Source organism: Condylostylus longicornis, unplaced genomic scaffold, assembly GCF_029603195.1.
Source record: "Condylostylus longicornis isolate FDR11 unplaced genomic scaffold, ASM2960319v2 ptg000018l, whole genome shotgun sequence".
Lineage (NCBI taxonomy): Eukaryota > Metazoa > Arthropoda > Insecta > Diptera > Dolichopodidae > Condylostylus > Condylostylus longicornis.
The window spans coordinates 11,380,927-11,406,673 of NW_026577987.1; the positions used below are offsets into that span (position 1 = coordinate 11,380,927).

At 21.9% G+C, this 25,747-nt stretch overlaps 1 protein-coding gene and 1 non-coding gene across 5 annotated transcripts in view; both read left to right on the plus strand.

Moving 5' to 3' along the window:
- LOC129606536 (putative uncharacterized protein DDB_G0282133) overlaps positions 1-25,747 on the plus strand; it is a 47,458-nt gene that overhangs the window by 7,751 nt on the left and 13,960 nt on the right. For 2 of the 4 annotated variants that reach the window (XM_055516901.1, XM_055516903.1), the window contains exon 1: positions 22,604-22,617. The exons of 1 other annotated variant lie outside the window; for it this stretch is intronic. Coding sequence is in view for 1 of the 3 variants with exons in the window: in XM_055516904.1 (XP_055372879.1) it covers positions 6,813-6,837 (25 nt within the window). In the remaining 2 variants the exon portion in view is untranslated. Of the gene's footprint in view, positions 1-6,706; positions 6,838-22,603; positions 22,618-25,747 lie in introns of those variants that run through there. One more of the 4 variants, XM_055516904.1, reaches the window with a different exon arrangement.
- Trnal-aag (transfer RNA leucine (anticodon AAG)) lies at positions 11,975-12,056 on the plus strand. Its single transcript has one exon. It is a non-coding gene; the product is annotated as a tRNA-Leu (tRNA).

Genomic DNA, 25,747 nt, shown 5'->3' on the forward strand with positions numbered 1-25,747 from the left:
CTGTATCACTACTACAAAAGTTTAAGTCATAAAAATCGATTTTGAAGAAACTAAGAAAAATTATTTCTAATTTATGAAATTCAATTTAACTTGAGGAATGAAAAAAATAAATAAATATTTTATACCAGAGGTAGGCATAAAAAAGAATTAAATAACGATATATCGAATCGAATAAGATATAGATACATCAATAGTTTATAAATATAAAATGTAGACACAAGACATCGATATATCGATGCTTCGATATTTCACTAACGGTAAATAAGTAAATATTTATACACCTATGCTTAAAGTAAATTTAGAAAATATTTGATGAAAAACATTTTTTCAAAGCAGTTAGTTGTATTAAATATTAAACGAGCACTCAAAGAAATAATTTTAAAAACAATTTTTGACTATATTTGAAAATTTATGTCAATTAAATGTTAATATTAACATATATATTATATATATGTATGTTATATATATACATGATATATAATGGAAATTATCGATTAATATCGATATTACGAGTTTTTTAAGATACAAAAAATATCACCATTAAATATCTTATTAAATAAATCTTGTCCATCCCTACATAATACAATTCCAAAACGAATATTTCCAATTTTTAATAATCTTAAAATCTGAGAAATCAAATTTATTTAATTATCGTAACAGGCTTGCAATATCTAAATAAAAATTTTAAATATTTTTAATAGCTGTTAAATTTTTCAAATAACTTTTCAGTAAATTATATAATGAAACTAAATGCATGCACTTCATATTTATGCTAAAATAGTATTTGTAGTGTTGAAATGCACATTGACTACATATACTTTTAATTAACATTATATATCGCAATATGTACAAGGTACATAAACCCACTCACTACATTTTAATTCACATGCTAATTGACCGTACATGAAATATTTTTTCTTATAATTGAAATTATATTTGCTGCAACATTTTCATGAAAATTTGAAAATTCCAATGCTCTTTTTTTTTTTTTTTGCATGAATTATTAATTTATTTGTTTATATATTCAAAAAACAAAAAACACAGCATAAATGTTATGAAAATCGCATTATTTAATCAGCACAATTAAATGTAATCCCGTTCGTGGGATTATTTTTTTAAAAGAATTTACCAATCTTAGAGTGTTAATATGGTATAACTTGCTAGAAAAAAATTATATATAGATTATCTTATACATTAACACTCTAAAAAATGTGTTGTATATTTGAAAATTCTAAAATAATCATGTTTAAAGATTTAACCAGCTTTTTATTACCCGAAATTTGATTTGTTTTGAATTTCGTTTTTTCGTAATTTCTTTACTTTATTTTATTAGGTAAATCTATTGAATCAGCAAACGTGTAAAATTTCACACATATGAAGTGTAGTTTTAGGAATTTATTAATCTCAAAAAGTACCAGCATATGTATGTATATCAAACATTGTGTGAAATGTATACATTAAGATTGGAAAATACTTAAAATTTTTAATACTTTTTTATATTTAAATTTTGAATTATTCAAAATATTCCGCTTGTGAGTTTTTAATGCAATAAAATAACCTATATATAAATTATAATAAAACAACCACCATTGCTTAATATAATTGTAAATATTAAAAATTTTTTGAATATTTGTGACGATACACAAAACTACCTTAAACACCTACTTCAATAAATTTAAAAAATTCTCCATATTCACATTGTTAACATAGCAAAAATTTCAGAGTTTCAATTAGAAAATTATATTACGTAAATAGTAAAAGGAAATTCTCAAAATATTTATATATATTTTGATTTTTGAAGAAATATTCTATGATTTCAAATCGGTCAAAATCTGAGTTTTTTTAAAATAATCTGAGCCAAGTAAAAAATTAAATCCTTAAAAATATTAAACTAAATTCAACAAAATCGGCTTATGTTATACAATCTCTCTTTGTAATTTAATATTTTTTAATAAATTGATTTTCATTAAACTTAAATTTTTTTAAAATTGCAAATTCTGATTTAAGCCATTTTATGTCTTCCTATATACGAGTATACTTCCAATGAAAACATATTTTAACTCTACATATTTTCCTCTTTTCCAAACAATGCTGTAATTTTATCTTAAATCTTTAATTAGGCGAACAATATTTAAAGTACATACATGTATTTATCTTAAGTCTAACTTAAAAATAGAGCGTATTCTGTAATAATAGAGTAACAATCATATCGTGTGTACATATAAGTAATATTTATAATAACCGTTTTTTCATAAATATGTAATTCATTTTTCCACGCAAAACTACACACTCATCGTTTTTTTTTTTCTCCCCCTCAAATATAACTTATCTTTCGTGCAAAATCAAATTAATCTTGAATAAAGACAAAGATAAAGAATATTAAAAAAAAAAGTATGCAGAGTGTTGAAGCATTGAATAACCCTTTTATAAAAACATGTATCATTATATCATGTACATAAATTGCTTACATCGTTATTATTAAAAAATTGCACTAAGCATTATGATTTCTTATTTAAAAAAAATAATGTTCATAAATGAAAAAAATAAAAAAGATTGACCAATTTAGACACTATTTAATGAAAACAACAAAAAATTGCAGTAAAATATTTGAAAAATTTCATAAGACTAACGGGTAAATAATTACTTTTTAAATTTCATAACCACTTAACAATGTTATGTGGGAGCATTGAATCATTACTAAAATTTTTTTTTATAAACATTCTGTAGAAAAATTTAAAAGCTTTTTGTTTCAACATACTTTAATAGACTATTAATTGCATTCATATATATAAGTAGAATATGTGTTCTTTACATATACATACGCAAATAAACGGATATATAAACCTCTAAAATCCTAACACAAAATATTAAATGCGAGTTTCATCGAGTTTAATTTCGTATAGGATGTAAGGATCTTCACAAGTTTTCTTATATTTTTTTGAAAATAAGTTCTTAACTTATTCAAGTACCCAAATTATGTACTAATAATTTCATTGCTAATTTTTTTTAAATTAAATTAAATCAATTTTGATTTACTAAAAATATAATTAAATTTCATAATAATTTTGTATAACAATTAGGCAAACAAAATTTGGCGTCTTCTTTATTTCGTTGAACGTTTATTTTTTTTTGTTAGTTAAATTTAAACTTGTTCTAAAATTAGGTGCGACAAGCTTATAAAAATAATTTAATATAAAAAAAAAATTTCAGTTAAATTTAATTAATATAATAAAATTCTTTATTAAAATTAAAATTTATCTCATACCCATAATTACCTTTCTTTTCATTTTGAATGCCTTCATTTTTTTAAAAATATAATAACGATGATCTAATGAAAAATGTAAATAACATTTTTTTTTTTATTAAAAATAATATAAAAATGTTACCATATGTATGTATTTTTACTCACTTAATTTAATATTTATAAGTATGTCCAATATATTAAACATATAAAATACATACATGAAAAAATTAAAGCTTTTCTCTAAACTTTATTTTAAATGTATATAAACATACATACACGTGTACATTGAATAAATGAATACTTATATTGTTTAAGTATAAGTAAAAAAACACAATAAAAAAGTTCTAAAACTTAAGATTCAAATGAAGTTTTTAAAAAAAGGCGCTTTTTTTCACACTCTTTTGCATAAATTTTTAACTAAATGGAATAAAATTTAATTTGACGTCCGTTAATCCTTATACTCGCAAACTGGGCTTATACAAGTATAGGCCCAGTTTGTGTATTTTTTGTGTAAAAATTTTAAATTAAATGACATTTGAATTTTAAGAAAATCACAGAATTAATAATAATTTTGAGTTCAATATCGAAAAGGGCATTTCTTTAAAAAAAAAAATACTTGCAAAATTTTGACAAATGTCAATGTCAATTATTGCTTATCGCTTGAAAATACAAAAGAAATGAATCTCATTACAATTTTGTTATCTTGAAAAAATATTTTTGAGTACGATAAACTTATCTATGCTTTTTTTTAGGCGTTTAAGGATTATAAGTAAAAAAATAATTTATTTTAATTACTTTATTATGACAAATGACGGTTAACAAAGCAACAGAAAACAAAAAAATCACAAAAATGTTACTCATTTCAAAAGTTGTACTTTTTAAAATTCACGCAGTCCGTGAAATTCGTTTTTAGAAAGATTACATAAATTATCCGTGAACAACAGATAATTCGAAAATAATTTAAAAATGTAATTTTTTTTTATTTGCTTTTATATGCAATTCATACACTTAAATTTTTTAATATTTTCTTAGTCAGTATATTACAGCAAAAATTAATGTTATAATAAAAATTATTAATAAAATAAACATTCACTTCGGCAAATAATGTGTGTATCTTACTTAGTTTCTGAGAGATTTCTATAAGAATAGTAGAGATTTTGGTAAACACAATTTTGCCAAAACACAGCTTCGTAGATATGCAATTTAAATCTATAAAATCACAATAGTTCATAACAGCAACATTCTTGTTTAGGAACATAAATAAAGAACAGTTTTAAATTTATGTCACTATAGACTGCCTTTATGAAAAAGTCTAATATTTTTGGAAAATTGCTTTGATAAAACTTGAAAAAATTAAGAATTATTTTGATAAAATCCCCTAAAAGCATGCCATATATACATATTATAAATTTCAACATCACATGAGTTTTTTAAATGTCCAATTCTCCTCCCAACAATGTATTTAAAATTTTTTTCTGAAAAATATCGTGTGCACATATCTATATACATACATATGTCCATATATAACATGCACTTAATTAATATAAAATTAATTAAATACAAAATAAAATAAAATTTTTATCAAAACCATTATTTATTAATTTATAATTTGAAAGTGACCGTCCATAAAATTGTATACCAAATAGCTAATTTTAAAAATAATTTAATAAATTTTTGGAATATTTAAACTTTCATCATAGACTGTTATTTTTCTTTTTTTTTTTATCACACATTCAACATTTTTACTTGTATATTAACTTTAAATTGAAAAAAAAAGAAGAAAAAAAGAAAAACAACATAAGGTGGTAGGTAGGTAGGTAATCATATTTTTCATTTTAAGCTGAAGTTTCATTTTTATATTTTCGCTTAATCCAATAAAACACTAAAAAAATTTTATTTTATTTTACACGGTATATACGCGATAGCACTGTTCACAACACAATATTTATAGTTACCTATTATACATGTACTATGTATAATACATAGGTACTCTGTATATTAATTATAAACGAGAAAATAAAAAAAAATACAAAATTATTTCATTATTAAGAAGAAAAAAAAACAGTAAATAGTTTTAGAGGAGAACGAACAACAATAGAATCCAAAAAAAAATTATTTTTTTCTATAATATATACATATATGTATATATATAATATTAATACATGTGCATATATTAATTTTTTATTTTATTTTTTTTGTTTACTATTGTAAAAATAACGAATTTATTGGTAAAAATAATCATAACTAGTTGTTTAGATTGTTTTTTTGTGCTTTAAATTTATTTTTCATTTCGCGAATTTCTTGTAAATACCGATTTATATTTCATTATGTGTGTACATATATGTATATGCTTTAATAATTAATTAATAATAATCGTGTTTTGTGCTCAAAAAATTCAAAAAAAAAAAAAAACACAAACATAAAAATGTTATTTCATTAAATTTTCCGTGCATAACGAAATCGGAATTTTTCGAAAAAATATTTATTAAGAAAAAAATGTTTAAATTGAATTTTTTTTTTTTCAATTAATTTTTCTTTATAGCTCCTATACCTTTTTAATAAAATAATTTAATAAATGTATGTTTTCTATTAAAATTCTATGAATGTGCTAAGCTTCGATTAATCGTGATTTGAAAATAATTTATTTATATGAAAAAAATACAAAAAAAAAAAAAAATTAATTATTTATCAGGTGATACAAAAAAAAGCAGCTAACAAAATAACAAAAAAAAAATATCAAGTGCACAAATTTTTAATAAAAAAAAATTTTTATTAAATTTTGTAATTTTTTTTTTTCTTTTTATTAATTTCATACAAAATTAAATATTATGAATGTATTAAAAAAAAAATAATTGCAAAAAAAAAATTTAATATTTTATTCATAAAAGACTGAACAAGGATTATTTTTAATTATACTACCGATTATGTACACACACATATATAAACATACATACTTGTTATGTTTATTATATAAAGTGCAATAATCTTATAAAAATAAGAAGAACAAAAAGTAAACAAAAATTAATAAGAAAATTAAACTCTTTACAATTTTAATTTTAAAAATGATTTAAAAAACAAAATTGCAAAGAAGAAAGTTATTAACAAAAAAAAAAACCAAAAAAAATTAAAAATCATTTTCAAATTTTCCCAAATTCCTAATAAAAATATAACAAAAAATATAACAAAAAATATAACAAAAAAAAATGTTTACATTTTACATTTGCAAAATAAAAAAAAAATCGTTATTATTATTATAAAAAATATTTGTAATCTTATCAGTGCGCTCTATAAAAAAAAAATATAATTGATTTTTTTATATTTTTCTATTTTCAATATTAAAAAATATTTTGTGAAATTATCTTTAAACTATTTATATACATATATACGTATAACAATTATAACAACATTATGAATATGGTAAAAAGAGAGTAAATGTAAATTTTTCTCAAAATATCAACATAATTTTTATTGAAAATAATTAATAATATTATTATAATATAAAATTAATTATTTATTGAAAATAAATTGAATAATTGCAAAAATAATTTTAAATAAATTAATATAAAAAATGGATGATTATCAGACAGAAACATGTAAGTTTTGAATTAATATTTTTTTATTTAATTTTATTATTATACCTATTTAATTCTTGTATATAATTTAAAATCTTATATACGTTTATGTTACATAAAATGAGCTGAAGATACTAAATTTATTAGGTACTATTTACATATGTATATGACAAAATCTATGATTTAATAGGTCTGTCCAAGATAAAATTGGACAGACCTGTATATTTTTTAACATGGTATATTTTTCTACTGTAAAAAAATCATTAATAGCTCACATATTTCTTTCAGTTTCTATCTTGAACAGGTTTTATTATAATAGATTATCTATCTTGGACAGAACTAATATAATTTTGTATAAAAGTCGTATATGTAAACACTGTCTGATATCAGACTTTGTGTGACTGTAAATAATATTGAAATTATTCTACATAAATCTCTATTCTCATATCCAAATTTACTGTATGTAAGATTTTTTAAAAAATAAAATGACGACAATTAATTTTTTGTAATAGTTTTGAATAGCAAATCAGGTGATTTTTATTTTAGTTATAAATTTTGGGTATAAAATCTAATATCAGCTACATATATCAGATTTAATTTTATATTTTATCGTACAGGTAAAAGGTACCTATTGACTTTCTGTTACACTTAGATACTTAACTTACCATAAAAAAATCCCATGAATATCCTATTAAATATCCCTTTTTTTATAAAAGGTTTCTCAATAAATGAATAATTGCGTGTTATTATTATTATTACCTGCAGGTATAAGGATATTTTTTGTTGAGTCTAATTTATGTTTACGAATATTTTTCTCTGTCGAACCAAAAGCTAAAAACTAAAAGTTGCAAAAACAACTCTTTATTTTCTGTAATAAAATTTTGTTGCCAAGCTAAGTCAGATTTTTTTTTTTAATTTTGTCAAACAAAACTTATTGATTTTATAAATATTCTTATATTGTTATTACATTAGAAATGCATAGGTTTATGTATTTGGTGCATGTTGAAAGAATTTTATTGACGACAGTAGGTTTTTCAATTTCTAAAATGTGTATACTTGCATAGAGTTCTTTTCCGCCCTAAAATATGTTTCACCACTTTTTCAATTCATGTATTTCCAAAAAAAAAAAAAATGTGAACATGAGAAAATTTACACGTGTTTTGTTAATATTCACATTCACTTTCTTTCATAGCAATGAATTTTGGTAAATAATTCTTTGTTTGAAATTTTATTTAATTGTAAAACGTAATCAATTATATGGTTTATTAATTCTGTACCGAATTTTATTTATATATAAATTATTTAATTTTATTGAAATTGGCATTTCAAAATGCCCTCAAATCACAATTTGTCAAAAGTCTGATTGACTTTCCATAACAAAATTTACAATAACAATTTGCATTTATGATATTAGCCATTGTTATGTTGATAATATTACTCAAATGCGGTAACAATTAAAAAATGGTAAGTGGGTATACTTAAAAATCAATAAGTTAGATATGTGGGAAAAATTTCCTTATCATATAATAAATAACTCTGATTCGAAAAAATCATTTATTTTCGCTTTTTTAAATGCGTAATATAATGTAATTGTAATCGATTTAAAAAAATATATATATAAGAACAACCTCTTTTTCAAATTCTATAATTAACCTCAGTACTTCTTAACAATCATGATAATAATTAAATATTCATAATAGCTAAAGACTAAAAAAGACCGCGTTATCGGAAAATTAAGAAATATTTTTGATGTTTTGTGTAAATGTATATGTTGTTTTGTATGCAGTATCGGACACCGATACTAAATTTGACTTATTGGTATTTATGATATACATTCTTAAAATATTAATATCTAATTTTCCTAGTTTTGTTAATCAAATATACGAAAATGAAAAACAATACAAAATTACTGTATTAATAAAAAATTCAGCTTATTGCAACTTATTTCTGGATTACGAGCTATTATATTAGCACAACTCCTTACGTCCTATATGGAACAGGTTAATTTAATTTGAGTCAATTAAGCAGAACCATATTTCATTATTTTTCTAGCCAGTATTTCTTTTTTATTAAATTAATTGATGAATTAAATGTATGTGCGACTATTTTGAAATATTTTTTTCTCTGTGTTAATTTAATTTTGCTAATATTTAAAATTTTTATCTAAAAAATTTTAAATTACACATGTACATTCACAAATACTAAATTTTACAATAAGTAAATCATTAAAAATTTAAAACAAATATTTAAGCTAAATTTCTACTTGGAATATTTCAAGTTTATCTCGCCTTTTATTATTTTTTATACATATACTTAAAGTAAATAGGCATATATGTGTGTACGTATGAAAAAAAAGCATTAATTTGGTAAGTTATAACGTTATAATATGTATAGTTATACATATATGTATGTATATACGTTTATGGTTCTTAAAATAACCTTAATGAAAAAAAAAAAAAACCTTAAGGTGAACATGTTAGTTATCTAAATAAAATTTTATGTAATCTAATAGCAACTTTAGAAACAAAAATACCGCTTAAGCTTGTAAAACTTTAACGCGTTACAAACATTTATTATTGATATTTTATTTATCACCTTATACTAAATATTCTCATACATACACACAAACACACATGTGTAGAATAAAAATTTCATTCATTTGCAAAATATCGTAATAAAAACAAAAAAAAATAAGCTTTAATCTTTTGCTTTTTTTTCAGTCTACGAAAAACTTTAGTTTAAAAGTTCAATTAAATTTTATTTTAACGTTGTGTAGGTGTTTTTCATTTAAAATTCACAGTGAACACATACATATGTCATACTGAACGCATACATAAATTAAATACATGTATGCATGTTTGTATGAGAATATTATTTACGTTTATAGGTAGTAAGTATAAGCATATGAAGTTAGCAAAATATTTACACATTTTAAATAGAAGTATAGTAATAAAATTTTGTCATATTTCTTCTCGTATTATATGCGATACTCCGCGCGTTCAATACAGTAATTTTAGTAGCAAAGAACGGCAAAAATAATAGTATGTACTTTGTTCATTATACATATATACTAAACGTTATTTAATTTTCAATGTTTTTAATTGATTGACATTTTTCAATATGATTACGTAACCATTGAACAAAATTGGTATACGATTGAAATCGAATTTTAAAGAAGGAAAATGAATGAGAACAGAGAGGATCAACAAGAAAGTGAAATATTTGTTTTTGCATTTTTAATTACTGTAAATTATTTTAAATTTTATGCTGAAATTCAGAGGTTTTCAGAAATTGCCCATCAGATTTTTTTTGAAAATAAGCTGACCGATATCAATTACAAAATACTGCGGTTAATTTACTATATAAATCTTCATTTTATAGCACTGATCTTGTGCAGATGAGTACAAAACCGAGTTTTAACACTAATATATCACTCAAGAGATTTTTGAAATTTAGAGAGATCTTAAACTTTTTAATCAATGGTTATAACACCTTATATTTTATATTTAAATATAGTAGTAGATACACTACAATCACATATAGAATGAGACCAGATTGTTAAACGTATTCTTTTTTATTAATGTTTAGTGACAGAACATGTTCTTACTAAAACATGTAAGAACATTTCATAAGAAAATATTTACATAATACTTCATTGAATAAAAAATCACAGTAATGTGGTTATAAAAACTTGTTAGGAAATTATTTTAAAAAAAAAATGCTTAGATCATACTGGTTATTCTGAAATCTTAATATTTTTAATTGTCTTTCAAGTGAAAAATAAATTTAATTATATACTTGCTTATAATATGACGAAAAGTGAAAACGGAAAATAATAGTTTAAGTATACAGAGTTTTAACTGAGGTACTATTAAAATGTACTTATATTGCATATACAAAAAGTTTATACTTAAAACTCAATTGAAAGTATAACAAAAATTTTGTTATACAATTAATTCAATTATTTAAATACATATGTGTTAACACGTAGTTATGTAATAAGGAGGAACAAATGAGCGTGTGAAAATTAAAGTTGTATTTTTTGCAAATATGTGTGAATACCGAACATTTGAAAAGCAATTCAGCAATTACAACTCAAAAGTCGAAATCGTACTAATGCAATTCTGAAACTTTTATAAATGGGATATTATTATAATTATAATTTGACAAAACCTAATAAAGAAATTTGAATTTAATTGCTCTTAAAATGCTTAAATATTTTTGCTTAGCTTTAGCCATTTATACACGCGTATTCATTGATCGTATGCTATTAATATTAAATTTGCCTCCTGTAAATATGAAATTTATTTGTAGAAGAGAGTGTTTGTTATTCATGTATATATGTATGTACATATGTTTGTACCTAAATGTAAATAGAACTGATGACAGTATTTTAGGGACATATGATTGTAATACAATTTTTCGGTTCTCAAATACATACATACTTATTTACAAAAATATTTCAGTTTACTTAAAAGAAACTGTTAAACAATATAAAATTTCATCCTAGAAAACGTTAATTGTCAAAAATATAAAAAACTTATGAATATTTAACATAAAAACCCTATAGGCATAGTATGTACTTTTATTCATACATACACATATGCATTTCTACTTCTCATATTTACTTAAGAAAATTGAAAAAAAAAAAAACATTTTACTCTAGAAGACAACCTAAGTGTACATTTTACTTCCACATATTTTATGCATTTATTGTTATGCAAATGCATAAAATTTAGAAGCAAAACATAAGGTGAATATTCACATATACTTTTGTATACAAGTAATATGTACATACATATGTACTTATTATACCTGAATAACAATATTCCTAACGAAATAAAATTATATTATATAAAATAGTACAAACATTACCAGTTTTCTAGAAGAAAAAAAAAAAGAATTCATACACAATATTTTTTAATTCTTTCATTTTTCATTTCTTCTTCTACTCATTCAAAAATATTCATTAACAGCTGATATAACATTATTATTCTTTTGTTATATTATTTATAACAGATAACATAACAGAGGGGAATTTTAAAAATATTATACATACTTACTTGTGATTTGCATATGTATTTGTAAAAAATGTAAAAATAGCTAAAAAGATTGAAATGTAATAAGAAAATTGATTTTTAACATTTACTAATACAAGGGTAGCGTGGCCGAGCGGTCTAAGGCGCTGGTTTAAGGCACCAGTCTCTTCGGGGGCGTGGGTTCGAATCCCACCGCTGCCAAGATTTTTTTTTTTTTAATTTATTTTTTATATTATAATTAAAATTAATTAAATTAATAACTTGTAATAGTTTTCATAAAACATATAAATACCTTATTTTAAATTTTAAAAATTTTTAATTAAGATATGTACTCATACATATTATATGTAAATTCATAGAGGTTTGAATGTGCGCATGTATGTTTAAATAATGTTATTCCGTTTATAATAAAAAATAAAAAATAAATTGATTTTATTATTAATAAGTACCCACATTATTTAGAAAAATTTTCTATATGTACTTACCTACATAGATACCAGTGTTACCTACATTATCTTTATTTGATACATTCTTAACAATAAAGGGATATTCAATAATATTGCGGTGAATATGTACACAAATGCAGATATAATGTACATACCATATGAATATAACAAGTTTAAAAGGAAAAACCAATATATTACATAAAACCCATGACAACTTTCATTATTACATATGTACATTTCACTTTCATTGTTTATTTTGAAAATTACATTGGAAATTATGTCGTCATAACTCCATAAAATGAGAAAATATTGATTATTATTTGCAAGATATTAATAAATTAAAAATTATTGTATATTCTATATAAATATATAGGGTATATAATGCGAACAGAACTATAAATTTTATTTTTCAGAAAATTATTTAAATGCAATATACCGAATTATATACAATTTGTTTATTTCAATTATGTATACAAGTAAGTGATATTCACAAGTATGAATATATATAAAGGTATACGCGTCATATTAGGGAATGTTTTGCCATTTAAAGTATCTCCGATATTTTGTATTTGTCCTATAATATAAAACGTTTTTTGAGTTAATTTAATAAGAATATTAAAATTAAATTATTTTTATGTTCGAGTTCTGAAATGCATTTAAGATTATTTTATTAATAACATTATAAGTAGGTAGGCATGTCCGCCAATATAGTGTTAATATTAATTTGATACCTTGTATTTTTTATAATACGAGTAACGTAATTTTAAACATAAAACAGAAAGTTTACTGATTATTTCCTTTTCTGGAAAAATTTAAATGATTTCGATAATTTCGTGCCCTTTTCTAGTTTCTTTTAGAACCACATAATAATAAACTAAAGGTCATATGTATATTTCCTACAGCGTATTATAAAATTAAAAAATTAATGTTAAAGTTATTAATTGATCGCTCTCTAAAACTACTAAGCGATTTGAAGTTTAAAGCACGAATTATGCTACGAATTATGGTCGATATTATTCTAACAGCTAAGAGCAAAAGACTTTTAAAAGTTTTTCGTCTCCGTGCGTTAAATAAACTGAACATTTTGATTGTCTTTTTTCTTCTTCTAAACTTTTTTTTTTTTTATTTTCGAAAAATATATAATAACAATTATTATGCATGTATGTAATAAAGAAGAAAGATTAATCACGTGCTATATTTTTCTCTAGGTTTGTGGAAATCAAAAATATTAAATAATTAATTATTCTTACTAATTATTATGAAAACAAAAATTATTTATAAATTAATAAAAAAATTTTTATTGATAAAAATCAAATTTTACAATAAAACAAAAAAAACAGCCAGATGCATCCATATAAATGTTCAAATGTGTATAAAAGATAGAGTTAAAAAAATAACATAAATAAAGTATATACATAGGTATAAATGAGCATAATGTGATTTTGTCTATATAATATTATGCACGTATACTTACGAGTATGTATGCACATAATCTTATGTACGTATGTATGTACCTATGCATTTACATAATTTTTTTTTACTTTGTTTTCCTGTTCTATTTTAAAATATTACTTTGGCTAATGCTGAAAGTGAAAGTTTCAAAACTTGAAGGAATTTTTTTTTTTAGTTTTTTCTTCTTTTTTTTTACGAAAATAGATTACATAGATTCATTTTATTTTTAGTACAATGAAAATCTCGTTTGGTGGCTTCTGTTAATTGTTTTTTTTTTTTGTAAATGTTTTGCAGCTGATTTTTTCAAAAAAATGTTATTTTTAAAAAAAAAATTATTCTGGAAATTCTGGATATGTGCACTGCTAAATTTTTTTTCATATTACAATATTCAATATGATTCATGTATATATATGTGTGTGTATAGGTACACGTTATTTTATTATGATATCATAAATATTACAAATTTTGCTTAACGTATAATAATAAAAAATTTATTATAAACAAAATTAATATTTACGAATAATTTACATGTTTTATTTAAAAAGAAAACCATAATCTGTGGTAATCAGGTAGAAACTGGCTAAGTCAAAATAAGTGATTTCGAATAAATCAAGTTTTTCTGAAGGTTCAAAAAAATTTTTGGAAAAAAAATTTGGAATATTCAAGTATAAAATCTATTTTGCATAGAATTTAGGTTTTGGTTGCTTTTGCTTGCTATCGAAGTTCTATATTATCAGTTTTTCTAACATATTTTGACAAAACTAAACATGATTTTGGAAATCAATGTATACCTATTTTTTTTCGAAAACATTATTCAAATTTTTTGAGGGACATTTTAATCACTTTGATTTGAATATGATTTAGAATTGCTCGAATTTAATTGCATTTTAAAAAAAATATATATATGAGTAAATTTTAATACGCATCATTTGACTTTTATCTTACTACCACAGATATATCATTCGTATTATACATACTTTAATAAAATAACAGTATTAAATTTAAGTAACTATGTTAAATTTTATTAAACAACACAAAATTTAACCTTGTCATTTCTTACAACTGTCTTTTATTTCTTAGATTAATTTGGTTCTTTTTTACTACTGAAATGTTTAATTGTCCAAAATATTAACTATAAATATTATACCAACACCCATATATATTCTGTATGACTGACCTGCTTTGGCAAGAATTGCAAATATTTTGGGGGGGACTTTCTCTGTTTTGAGGAGCCCACGTCCAACTCCTTGAAGGAATATCTCAGAGTATTTACTTAGGACATGAGGATATAGTTTAAATGGAACATGGAAGGGTTACAATAAGCCATGGCTGATTGCGATGGTCGGAGGGAAAGAACTTCTTTGCCCATATTTTTCTTCAGAAATTTACGATCTACAATACCTTTCGTGGTAAATATTTAAATACAAAACAATTTATTGTGAATTTGCTGATGCAAACGGAAATTTGAGATATATAATAGAGAGAGAGAAAGAGAGAAAGAAATAAAATTTATCAAAAATGTTTTCGAAAATCCTAATTCTGGCTGGTTTAAAATTATAACTAAAATTATACCAATTTATGTTTATCGTAAAAAAATTTTTTGTAAAAATATTACAAAATAGCAAATACCAAAAATATTATAAATAACATTGCGTTTATAACATTTATAGTTATAACTAATATATTTTTTTTTTATTATTATTGTTTGTAAGTAGCACAATTTTTTTTAAGGAAAATTTGTATTTTTCACAATAGTTAACCTTGATAATCCAAATTTGTGTGAACCTTAAATATTTTTGTTTGTTTTTGTTTTTTTTTTGTTGTTGTTGTTCAAATATAAGTAATTTTTCTCAAAACCATCAAACTATTTACATTACGTAATAGCTTTTTCTTTTAAATAAACAACAACAACAAAAAAAAGCTTAAATGATTACAATTTTTGTTAAAATGCTTCATCATTTAGAAAACTATACAAATGTACCGATATACATATATACATCTTATATTGAATATTGTGCATATATGTATACATATACATTATATCTCCATTTATTTGTCAAAAAAACTCGTTGAAAAGTAGAAATTAACTATAGTTTAATTGTCATTAGAAAGAACTTTTTAAAGTATGCATGTATAGACGGATTGAATTTTTGTGATATTTTCATACGTACACCCATATGTATATAGTATGTAACTAGTTATATATAGTTACATAAACACGTATAAGTACTTAAATTTTTGTTTCATACTAATTAGTTGTTTTTTTATTTGGTGAAAAATAAATCACGAACTCAAATTTATTTGAGATATTCAATGAGAGGAACAATTTTTTTCCTAACAAACATTCCAATTGCATAAAATTTCATTGTCATTATTTATATTATAATAATAAATTTAATTATTTTTTTTCACGTGAATTTTTTTAAAATTAAATTGTATGTTGTCTAAGTTCAAAAACTTGCGAAATTAAAATAATCAAAAAAATAATTATTATTCAATTTATACAGTAAAATTTAAGGTATTGTTTTTGCTACTCTTCCTCTGTAGAACGAGCTCAACGGATTTAAAACAACTACATGCACATATGTTTGGTTTATTAGTTCCAATTATAAGGAGCATTTTCACGGTATAGCTTTTATACTAACAAAGATTAATTCCGAAAATTTTTTTCAGTATCTTATATACTAATAATTTATATACTTGTTATATATACCTTAGTGGTTGAAACATTGAAAGATAAAATATTCTTAACATGCTTTCTGCCCAACAGTATGTATGCACGGTCTGCTGTAGATTTAATTAAATTACGAACTTAAAATAAAATTTCTTTATACTTATTATTAATTTATATTCACACCGTTAAATTAATTTATTTACGAAAATCTAAATCTAACTTTCGCCCAAAAATTTGCTATCTTATTTAAAAATATAAAATTAATGTTCAATTAAATTCTGGATATTTCAATTATTATCTGGATATGAAAATTAAAAGTAAAAGTAAAATTGCAATATCTAATAAAATATATTTCCTCTTAGCGTGTATAACCTTCTGAAACTATTAGAAAACAATTCTATCAAGTTTCGTAAAATTGCAGTTTCTATTGACGCATATGCACTTAAATTAAGCTACAAAGTTTCTTGCTGAAGGTTCACTGTAATATTAAGAATAAACCCTAACGGGTTCAGTCCAACAATACTTGAATAAATTTGACTATAATTTGACTATACACAAATAACTTTTGGTAGGGAACCCTCTATGTATACAAGATACATAAAATATCTGATCTTGTCTTATTTATTTATTTAAGGTACTAAAATAAAATCTACAATCCGTTCGTAAATATATACCCACAGGCCACAGCATAGCTCTTTGGATAGAAAGAGTTATAAATCTAATAATATTTAAAATGTTGGTACATTTCCTATATTTATGAACGTGTAGGTAGATGGATGGTATAATATTTAGTTCAATTCAAAATAAATCATAAGCTGATTTCACAACAATAAAAATATATATGTACACATTATTATTTTTTTATTATAGATGTACTTAAACTCTTTTGCACATAAATCCCAATTTGATAACAATTGAAATTTTAGTTTATATAGATACCTAATTATGACAAGAATTATATTATTAAGTACTTATATATTTATGACAAGAATTATTATACATATTACAATATTATACACCTATTTATATATACACATATATATACTTGTCTTATTGAATTGATTTTCAAATATCCAAAAAAAAAGCAAACCAAAGTTTATTTACTAAATTTCTTTAATGTTTTTAAAAAATGCCTTCACATAAAAATTTATTCAGTCTTTTATTGTTTTGGTCATTGCTATTTAAAAGAAATGCACATTAATCCATTATATATTTATACTTATATAAATATAGAATAGTGTTACGGTATATTAAGTAGATACATATATATATATATATATATATATATATGTATGTATATATATATATACATTAAAGCAACTCTTATGTCTTTATGTTTACATCAGCATTAATATACGTATACATATTTACTTTTATTTAAGAAAAGTAGACAAAAAAAATCTTAAGCTTCACTTCATTTCTATATATTTGAAGAACAATGCGCAACTCTTATACTATAAGATATTATATAACTTCATGGTGTTCATTAACATTTTCACATACATACATACATTCGGTATTACAGTTGGTATCTCAAAAATTAATGCTTGACGGCATATTATTCATGTATATATTCATGTATATGTTTGTATATAGCTGTGGAGCTATATATGTATATATATATAACTGCATTAATGCACTAATTGTGATCAAATAACTAAAATTTTAAAATGGCTTCTGCGCATTGACCGATTAAAATTAACTTTTTTAAATTTTTTTATTTTAAATTCTAAAATATTTTGAAATAAGTAAATAAGTATATATAATTATAAAAATATACATATATATATTTTACTTTTTTTGGATTTTACAATGGTAATTTAATTCTTAATACTTTAAAGTTTATTAAGGTTTATTTTTTTGGATATACAATCATATATATATACACATATTTCCTGTATTTTTAAGATAGAAAATTTGCAATGGATAATTAATTAAGGTACCTACGATAATTATATGTAAACATTTTTGGAACAATTTTTTTTTTTATAATCTATTCATTCTATATAGCTTAGTTAGATATATATGCTTAATATATGTATGTATATCGTGAATGTTTGAGTACATGGAACTTTAAATTTTAATTAAAAACAATAAGAATTCCATATAAAAACCTATTTATATATACATAGTATATATTTGCATATATTATAAATTAAATATAGAAGATAACATGTTTACATACTCAATATACATATATATGTACGTATATTATATAAGCTTTAAATCAAACTTATTCCCACATATTGTTAATTTTTGTTTTTTTCTTTTTCATATTATTTGCATTTTAATTCTTAAAACGCTAAAAATATTGTATAAACACCGCATATATAGGGTACTAAATATGAATGTATATGTATATTATGTACTTATTGTATGAATATACATATGTATGTACGTATCTAAACTTTTTTTCTACATCACAATATTGTGAAATATATGAAAAAAAGAATGATCAGAAACAGCATCTTAAATTGATCAGCTCGTAATAATAACATACTGTATAACTGTATAAGCATAAACATACTCTTATACTTAAAACATGTACATACATAAATAATATATTTGTATATGTCTGTATATCTGAATATACATAAGTAAACTTAAAATGATATTAAGAAGAAGTATAAAACTCTTTATAAGACCAAAATATATTATTCTCTTCTATATATGTATAAAGATAATATGCATTTACATTTATACATACGGGTATAAAAAATGTATACATACGTACATACACAAAAACATATAAACATCATGGTTGAGTGAATATTTGAAGTACTTTTTTTTCTTTATGCCCTAAAGATCTTTGCAAGATATCTTTAGAAACATTTTTTTTTCTATTTTTGTTTTTATTTAAAAAAAAAAAACTAAGCGAAATAAAAAATGTTAAAAATCCATTGTAAATTTTTTTTTTTGTTTTTTTACACTAAATGTGAATCTATCAATGAACACAAATATACATACATATACATGGTGGTTGCTGCAGTCTTCATATGATATTTCGGAAGAAAAAAATAAATGATTTCTTTTTTTTTTTTGTTTCTTATATTTTAAAGTTGTGGGATCAAAAACACATATCAATAATTCTATATATACATTTGGCGATATACATATGTATGTATATATTTGTATGCATATGTTCATATAACCGTACGTACAAGTATGTGAAAATGTAAAAATAATGACTTTTATTATTCCTTTTTTAAATGAGGATCTAACGTAAGGGTATACATGGTTTCATAATAACGACAGTAGCTTAAATTCAAGACAAAGAAATAGAAATGAAATTGTGATTATGTATGAGAACCTGATAATACCTTTAAAATCATAATTATTGTAGATCTGCAAAACTATCAACAGTAAATTCACTAAATTTGGAAATGTTTTGATAATAGCAATATAGCTTTGCATTTAAAATTATCAAATACATATTATGTACGTACATATAAGCATTATTTTATGGTAAGGTGGTTAGTCTTTTTTATATTTTTATTTCTTCGGAATTCCCACTTAACCCTGACTGTCTTAAAAAGCCAATTTTTTAGTCATTCATTATAATCATAATAAAATCAAATTTTATTACGGAAAAAGCAAATTTTTTTCTATAACTTGGCTCTCATACTATTTGCTCTCATAAATTAGTTAAATTTTAAGTAAAACCTTTTAAAACCTTATAAAATTGTTTTTCTTATCAAGAAATTAAATTGAATTAATAAAATAAATAATTTTTTTTTTTTTTCATCCTAAAATTATGCAATGATTATACATATTACTTTGATATTGAGAATTTCGGCATACATTTCACGATATTGTTCAACTTTTTTTTTTGTTTTGATAAGTACTTTTGCTTTTACAAATGAAAGTTCTTTAAATCTTGCACTTACGGTTACATACGTAAATATGTACATGCATAAAGAACATACATATGTATAATGTACGAGTAATTCTATATTTCTATTTCATTTCAATATTTTATTCTTTTCTTCGAAATTGTATAATTACAATTTAAATATTATAATTTCGCTTGTTTTCCATAATTACCACATTTCTGTTATACTATATTGAAATTAATTTTTTATGCATATTTCTTAATTTGAATGTACAATATTGTTGCTATTCGTGAACTAGATATTGAACAACGAGCAGAAAAAAATTTTATCCAAATTTAAAATGCTTGCTTACAAGCAAATATTTTTCATTCTTACAGAAATACAAAAAAAAAATTGAATTTTAATATTTTTTTATAAATTAATTCCTTTCAAATTACTTTTAATTTTAATTAATTTATCCGTTCAAACTTTCATAATTTAATCAATTTGTAATTAAATTGACAAAACCTTCATCATTATCATTTTTAAAATTTTTATAAGCTTTTCCGGAATTATTTCCCCAAATAATTTTTTAAAAGTTCCCAGTTATTTCAAGTACAAACTATAAAATAATTACATACGTGTTCCATATCGTGCGTATATTAAATATGCGCAAAAGAAATTAGTTATTAATAATTCCAAAAGAAAAAAAATAAAAAAAGAACTCACGCTTTATGATTTCCAACTTCTGGTTATTTAAATACATTTACTTCTTTTTTTATTATGCGGAAGATATAATTTGGAAACAAAAAAAAAAAAAAAGTCAAAAAAGAAAAAAAATGTAAATGATATTTCAATGCAGTTTTAAAATTTTCTAAAGAACACACGTGTGTACATACACACTCACATATACGTACTGGAATGAAGTTTATAATATGTGCCCCACAAAACTACAATTAATTACGAATTAAGCGATAAAGAAAAGAAAATTATAATTGAATCGATCACTCGAATTTAATTCCAATTTTATTTTTATTTTTTTAAGAAAAGAGAAAAATTAAAAGAAAAAATTATTTAATAAAAAATTGTTTTAAGTTGACGCCATCGTAAAATTATTTTTTCTTTTCTTCTTTTTAAGTTATAATGCTAAAATTTTAAATCTCTATCTATAGTTTTAAATATCTAAGTATATGGTATCTTCTTGTGTGTATGTTTGTTATAATATGGTACTTATAATTGTAAAAAAATAGTATATTCTAAGTATATCCAAAAAAGAAATATGTATATATATGTATATACAAATAAATAATGAAAAAGAGACAAAAAAGGGAAAAACCACCATCAAGTATTTATTTTTAGCACATTTTAAAAAAATCGGCTTATTATACTTTTACTCTGCCCGTTCATCGTTGGTCCGCTTGTTTTCAAAATTTTTACTTGCTTTAGAATGGAAACTGAAGTTTTGTACATCTTGTTCAATGTTTATCTTTTGACATCTTTGTTCAATTGATCTTGCTACCCCCCAACTCCTATTATTCGATCCTGATATTTTCAAAACTGCAAGCTTTTCCAAATTTCTAAATAATTGAAAATGTAATTGTGAGTCTGCTGTTAAAAAATATAATTATTTATCTCAACTTACCTAATTATTAATCGTCGCATTCCACCATTACGTTAACGCTTGTTTTATTCCTATAAGTATACAATAATTACTGCAATATATAATTTTTTGCCTTTCTTCGTCTTCTGGGGGAGATATATTAAGGTATCAAAGCTATGCGTCAATTGGATTTAATCAGACTAGGCGGGGGACTAACATGCAGCAATTATTGCATAATTTAATTTTAGTTCCTATATTTATGCAAATAAGAATAATGATGTTTATTTTTTTAAAGTACTTTTTTTTGTTCAAAACAAATGTGCTATTTTACAAACCACTTGGTTTGATCCGAAATATTATTATATGTATGTTATATTTGTATGATAGTTTTAATATTTATAATAAAATGTTCCAGGCCAGACCCGTGTGTACAAAAAACCAAAAGCCGTCACAAATATATTTTGTTGTCTCACCGTTTTCAGTTTGCTTTATTTATTTATTTATTTTTTTTTTTTTTTATTTTGTTATCTTTTTATTCATTTTATATAAGTAAAAATTTTTATTATTATAGTTTTCTTATTTTTTTTTTTGTAAGTCAATTCTATCTCATATAATATGTTTTAATTTTATATTTTCTTCTTCTCTTCTTAGTTGTACTACAGTACGAACGATGGTATTCACTTCAGTATGAAATGGTATTATTGTTGCATACAAAATTCGTTTCAATGATTTTGTGTTGTGTTGTGCGCCAGTTGATTTAAGCACGCAAATGAAAACGGTAGTACAATACGGATTTTTTTTGATAGTTCGTTAATTTTGGTGTTTTTGTTTTTTTAATTTTTTTTTTGTGCTTTTTGTTATATTTTAAATACATAAATTTTAATTTGCTTAAACATATGCATATATGTGTGTATGTATGTTAAGTACATATTATGTATATAGAAAATTAATTTTCATTAATTTTTATGCATCATGCATCTATACATACATACATATTTACTTATATGTAAACATTATATACATACATTATACATATGTACATTATGTATTTTTGATTTAAATAATAAATTTAAAATTATTGCGCTCTTTCTCATCATCACTTCTTGTATTCTGTATAAATGTATATAATAAAAATTTATGTTCCAAAATCTCCAAATAAAAATATATGTACATATATTTGTTTTTAAATATTATTTTTAGATATAAAATTATAATATACAAAGGGTTACATATAAGACAAACGTATTTTAAATAAATAAATACAATATCATTGTAAAAAATTTGCAGCTTACAAATTAAATACAATTATTAAATATAAATTGAGAAAAATAAATATAAATAAAATTTATTTATATAAGTAAATAATTAAATTTAATTTAAAATTAAATGTGTACGTTATAAGTATACCCAAAACAAATTTTATAAATATATAGTGAAATAAACAAATAATGTCATTTAATTTGAGTTTATCAATTTTTTTGCAATATTTACAATTAAAATTTAAGTTTTCAATTATATTGTGTAATTATTTTAATTAATATATTCTAAATGTTCAATTTATACAAATATAAAATTATTGCCAGGATAAATATATATTATAAAAAACGTTGTCTATAAATTATAATTGTTATAAACTTGAATTGAACTTTAAACAAAATTGTATATAAAACTATTTACTTACATATAGAGATTTAATGTTCCTATTTAATTGAAATTAAATTAAATTAAAATGTATATAAGAAATATAGATGCAAATTAAAAAAATATTATTTAATTGTACATATATATATATATATACTTATTAACAATAGAGCCGTCTTATATTAAACACAGATTTAACGTCAACTTGTCAACTTGTCAACTATTGTGCATGGATATAAATGAAATTTTGAATTTTTGGAAAAAAAAATTTGTTTATATAATAATTGCACAAACTTAAAAAATTATTTTTAAATCATTTTCTCAAAATAACGAAGTACCTACTGTGAAATTTTTATATATTCGGAATACCCAATAATCCAATAAAATTTGTTCTTAAAACAAAGAGTTTTCACAGTAAAAATAAATGTTATGCTGCCAAACAAAAAATGTTTTTTAACTAGAAATCTTTACTATATGGAATGTTCTACTATTTTTAGTTTAGAATTTTGAAAAATTTCAATTTGAATTTCTTTCAATATACAAATTACAAATCAGTGTATTTAAGGAGCATAAAAATATGCGATTTCTCAAAATTCTAATTTTTAATTCTGAAAGCAATATTACTTTTACATAGCAAAAATTTACATTTGTAATATAGTCTTTTAATTAAATATAATATTCAAAACTAAAAATTACTGTAGAAATATAATATTTTAAATGCAACATGTGTAAAATACTTACATACATTAAGTATAGTTTCCAAGAAAAAATTTAAAAATAAATAAAATAAAATACAATATATATTTTTTTACATCTTCAAGTATCTTTAAAATTCTCCATGTAAAATAGCTGGAGTGGAACAAAAGATTTTTCTAGTAATTAAAACATACAGATGTACATATGTATTTAACGTATGTATATCTATATTCTACTTTTTCCTTTAAAATACATACATGCACTTAAAATTATTTGATTTTTTTAAAGTATGGTTAAATGAATTAGCAATTTGTATTTTAAATATCTAAATTTAGAAATCCAATTCCTCTTTTTATCCCTGTTATAACACTTATACTGTTCGTGTATAAATTATGTCAGTATATAGAATCAAATATTAATATATTAAATTATTATTTTTATCTTCTGAAATTTCATTTATTCCATTCTATTCCATGTTAAAAATCACATTAAAATTGCCAGTTTAATTTAAAATTAAATCCATATATTATGAACTCACAGATGTTATTAAAATTTTACAAATGCTCTGCTCTGTAAAACGGTTTTAATTTTTTTTTATTCAATTTATATTTGCAAAACTTTACACATATTATATATATGTAGGTAATAAATCTAATGAGAAAAAATAAGAATTCTTTGTTTTTAATGGAAAATTTCTTGACCTTAGTTCATTTCAAAATGATCCCTTAACAACCATATTTTAAAAACTAACAGTATGGATATTCATTTTTACAGTACCTTCATCTAAATGATTAAAAAATTTTGAAAAAATTCAAAAGAATCCTCATTTCAAATGCCTTAATTTATAGGATTATTAAATTACTCACGCAAGTAGTACTCTAGAGTGTTTCGAAATAATTTAGGAAAAAAATGATTTTGTTACTAGCACAGCGTTGTTACAATTTAGATGTTAGGATTCTAATAAACTTATCGCCCTCATTAGCAATTCGTATAAATCATCAGCACAATCTTCAAATCTTAAAAATTTCTTAAATTTACAACTTTTTCATTACATTGTCATTGTTGCTATTAATACTTACATGTTAAATTTAGCAATAATTTGTACTTACGTATGTAGTACAAGAGAAGAGTTCAAATCAAATCAAATTGATTAATTTTTTTTTCTTGCTAAAAAAATTGAGCAAAAATAATGATAACACTTTATACATTAATTTTAAAATGAAAATTAGATTAATATAAGTATGAAATTAAATTATAAGTTTTTAAATAAAAGTAAACTCATTTAAATATAATCATGGGTTATCATCATTAAAGTACTTTATAAATTAAGATAACCAACATTAAAAAATGACAAAATGAGATTAAAATAAAATTATTACAGTGTTGTTGTTGTTTCTTAATTATAAATATACAAGTACTTATATATATATATGTATGTACAATATAAAAAAATCATTAATTAAAGCGTTTAAAAGTATAAAGTGAAACAATAAAACCATAATAATACAAAAAGTTATAATAACAGTAAGAGTAAAGAGCGGCATTGAATTCATTCTTAATTTTATAATGAA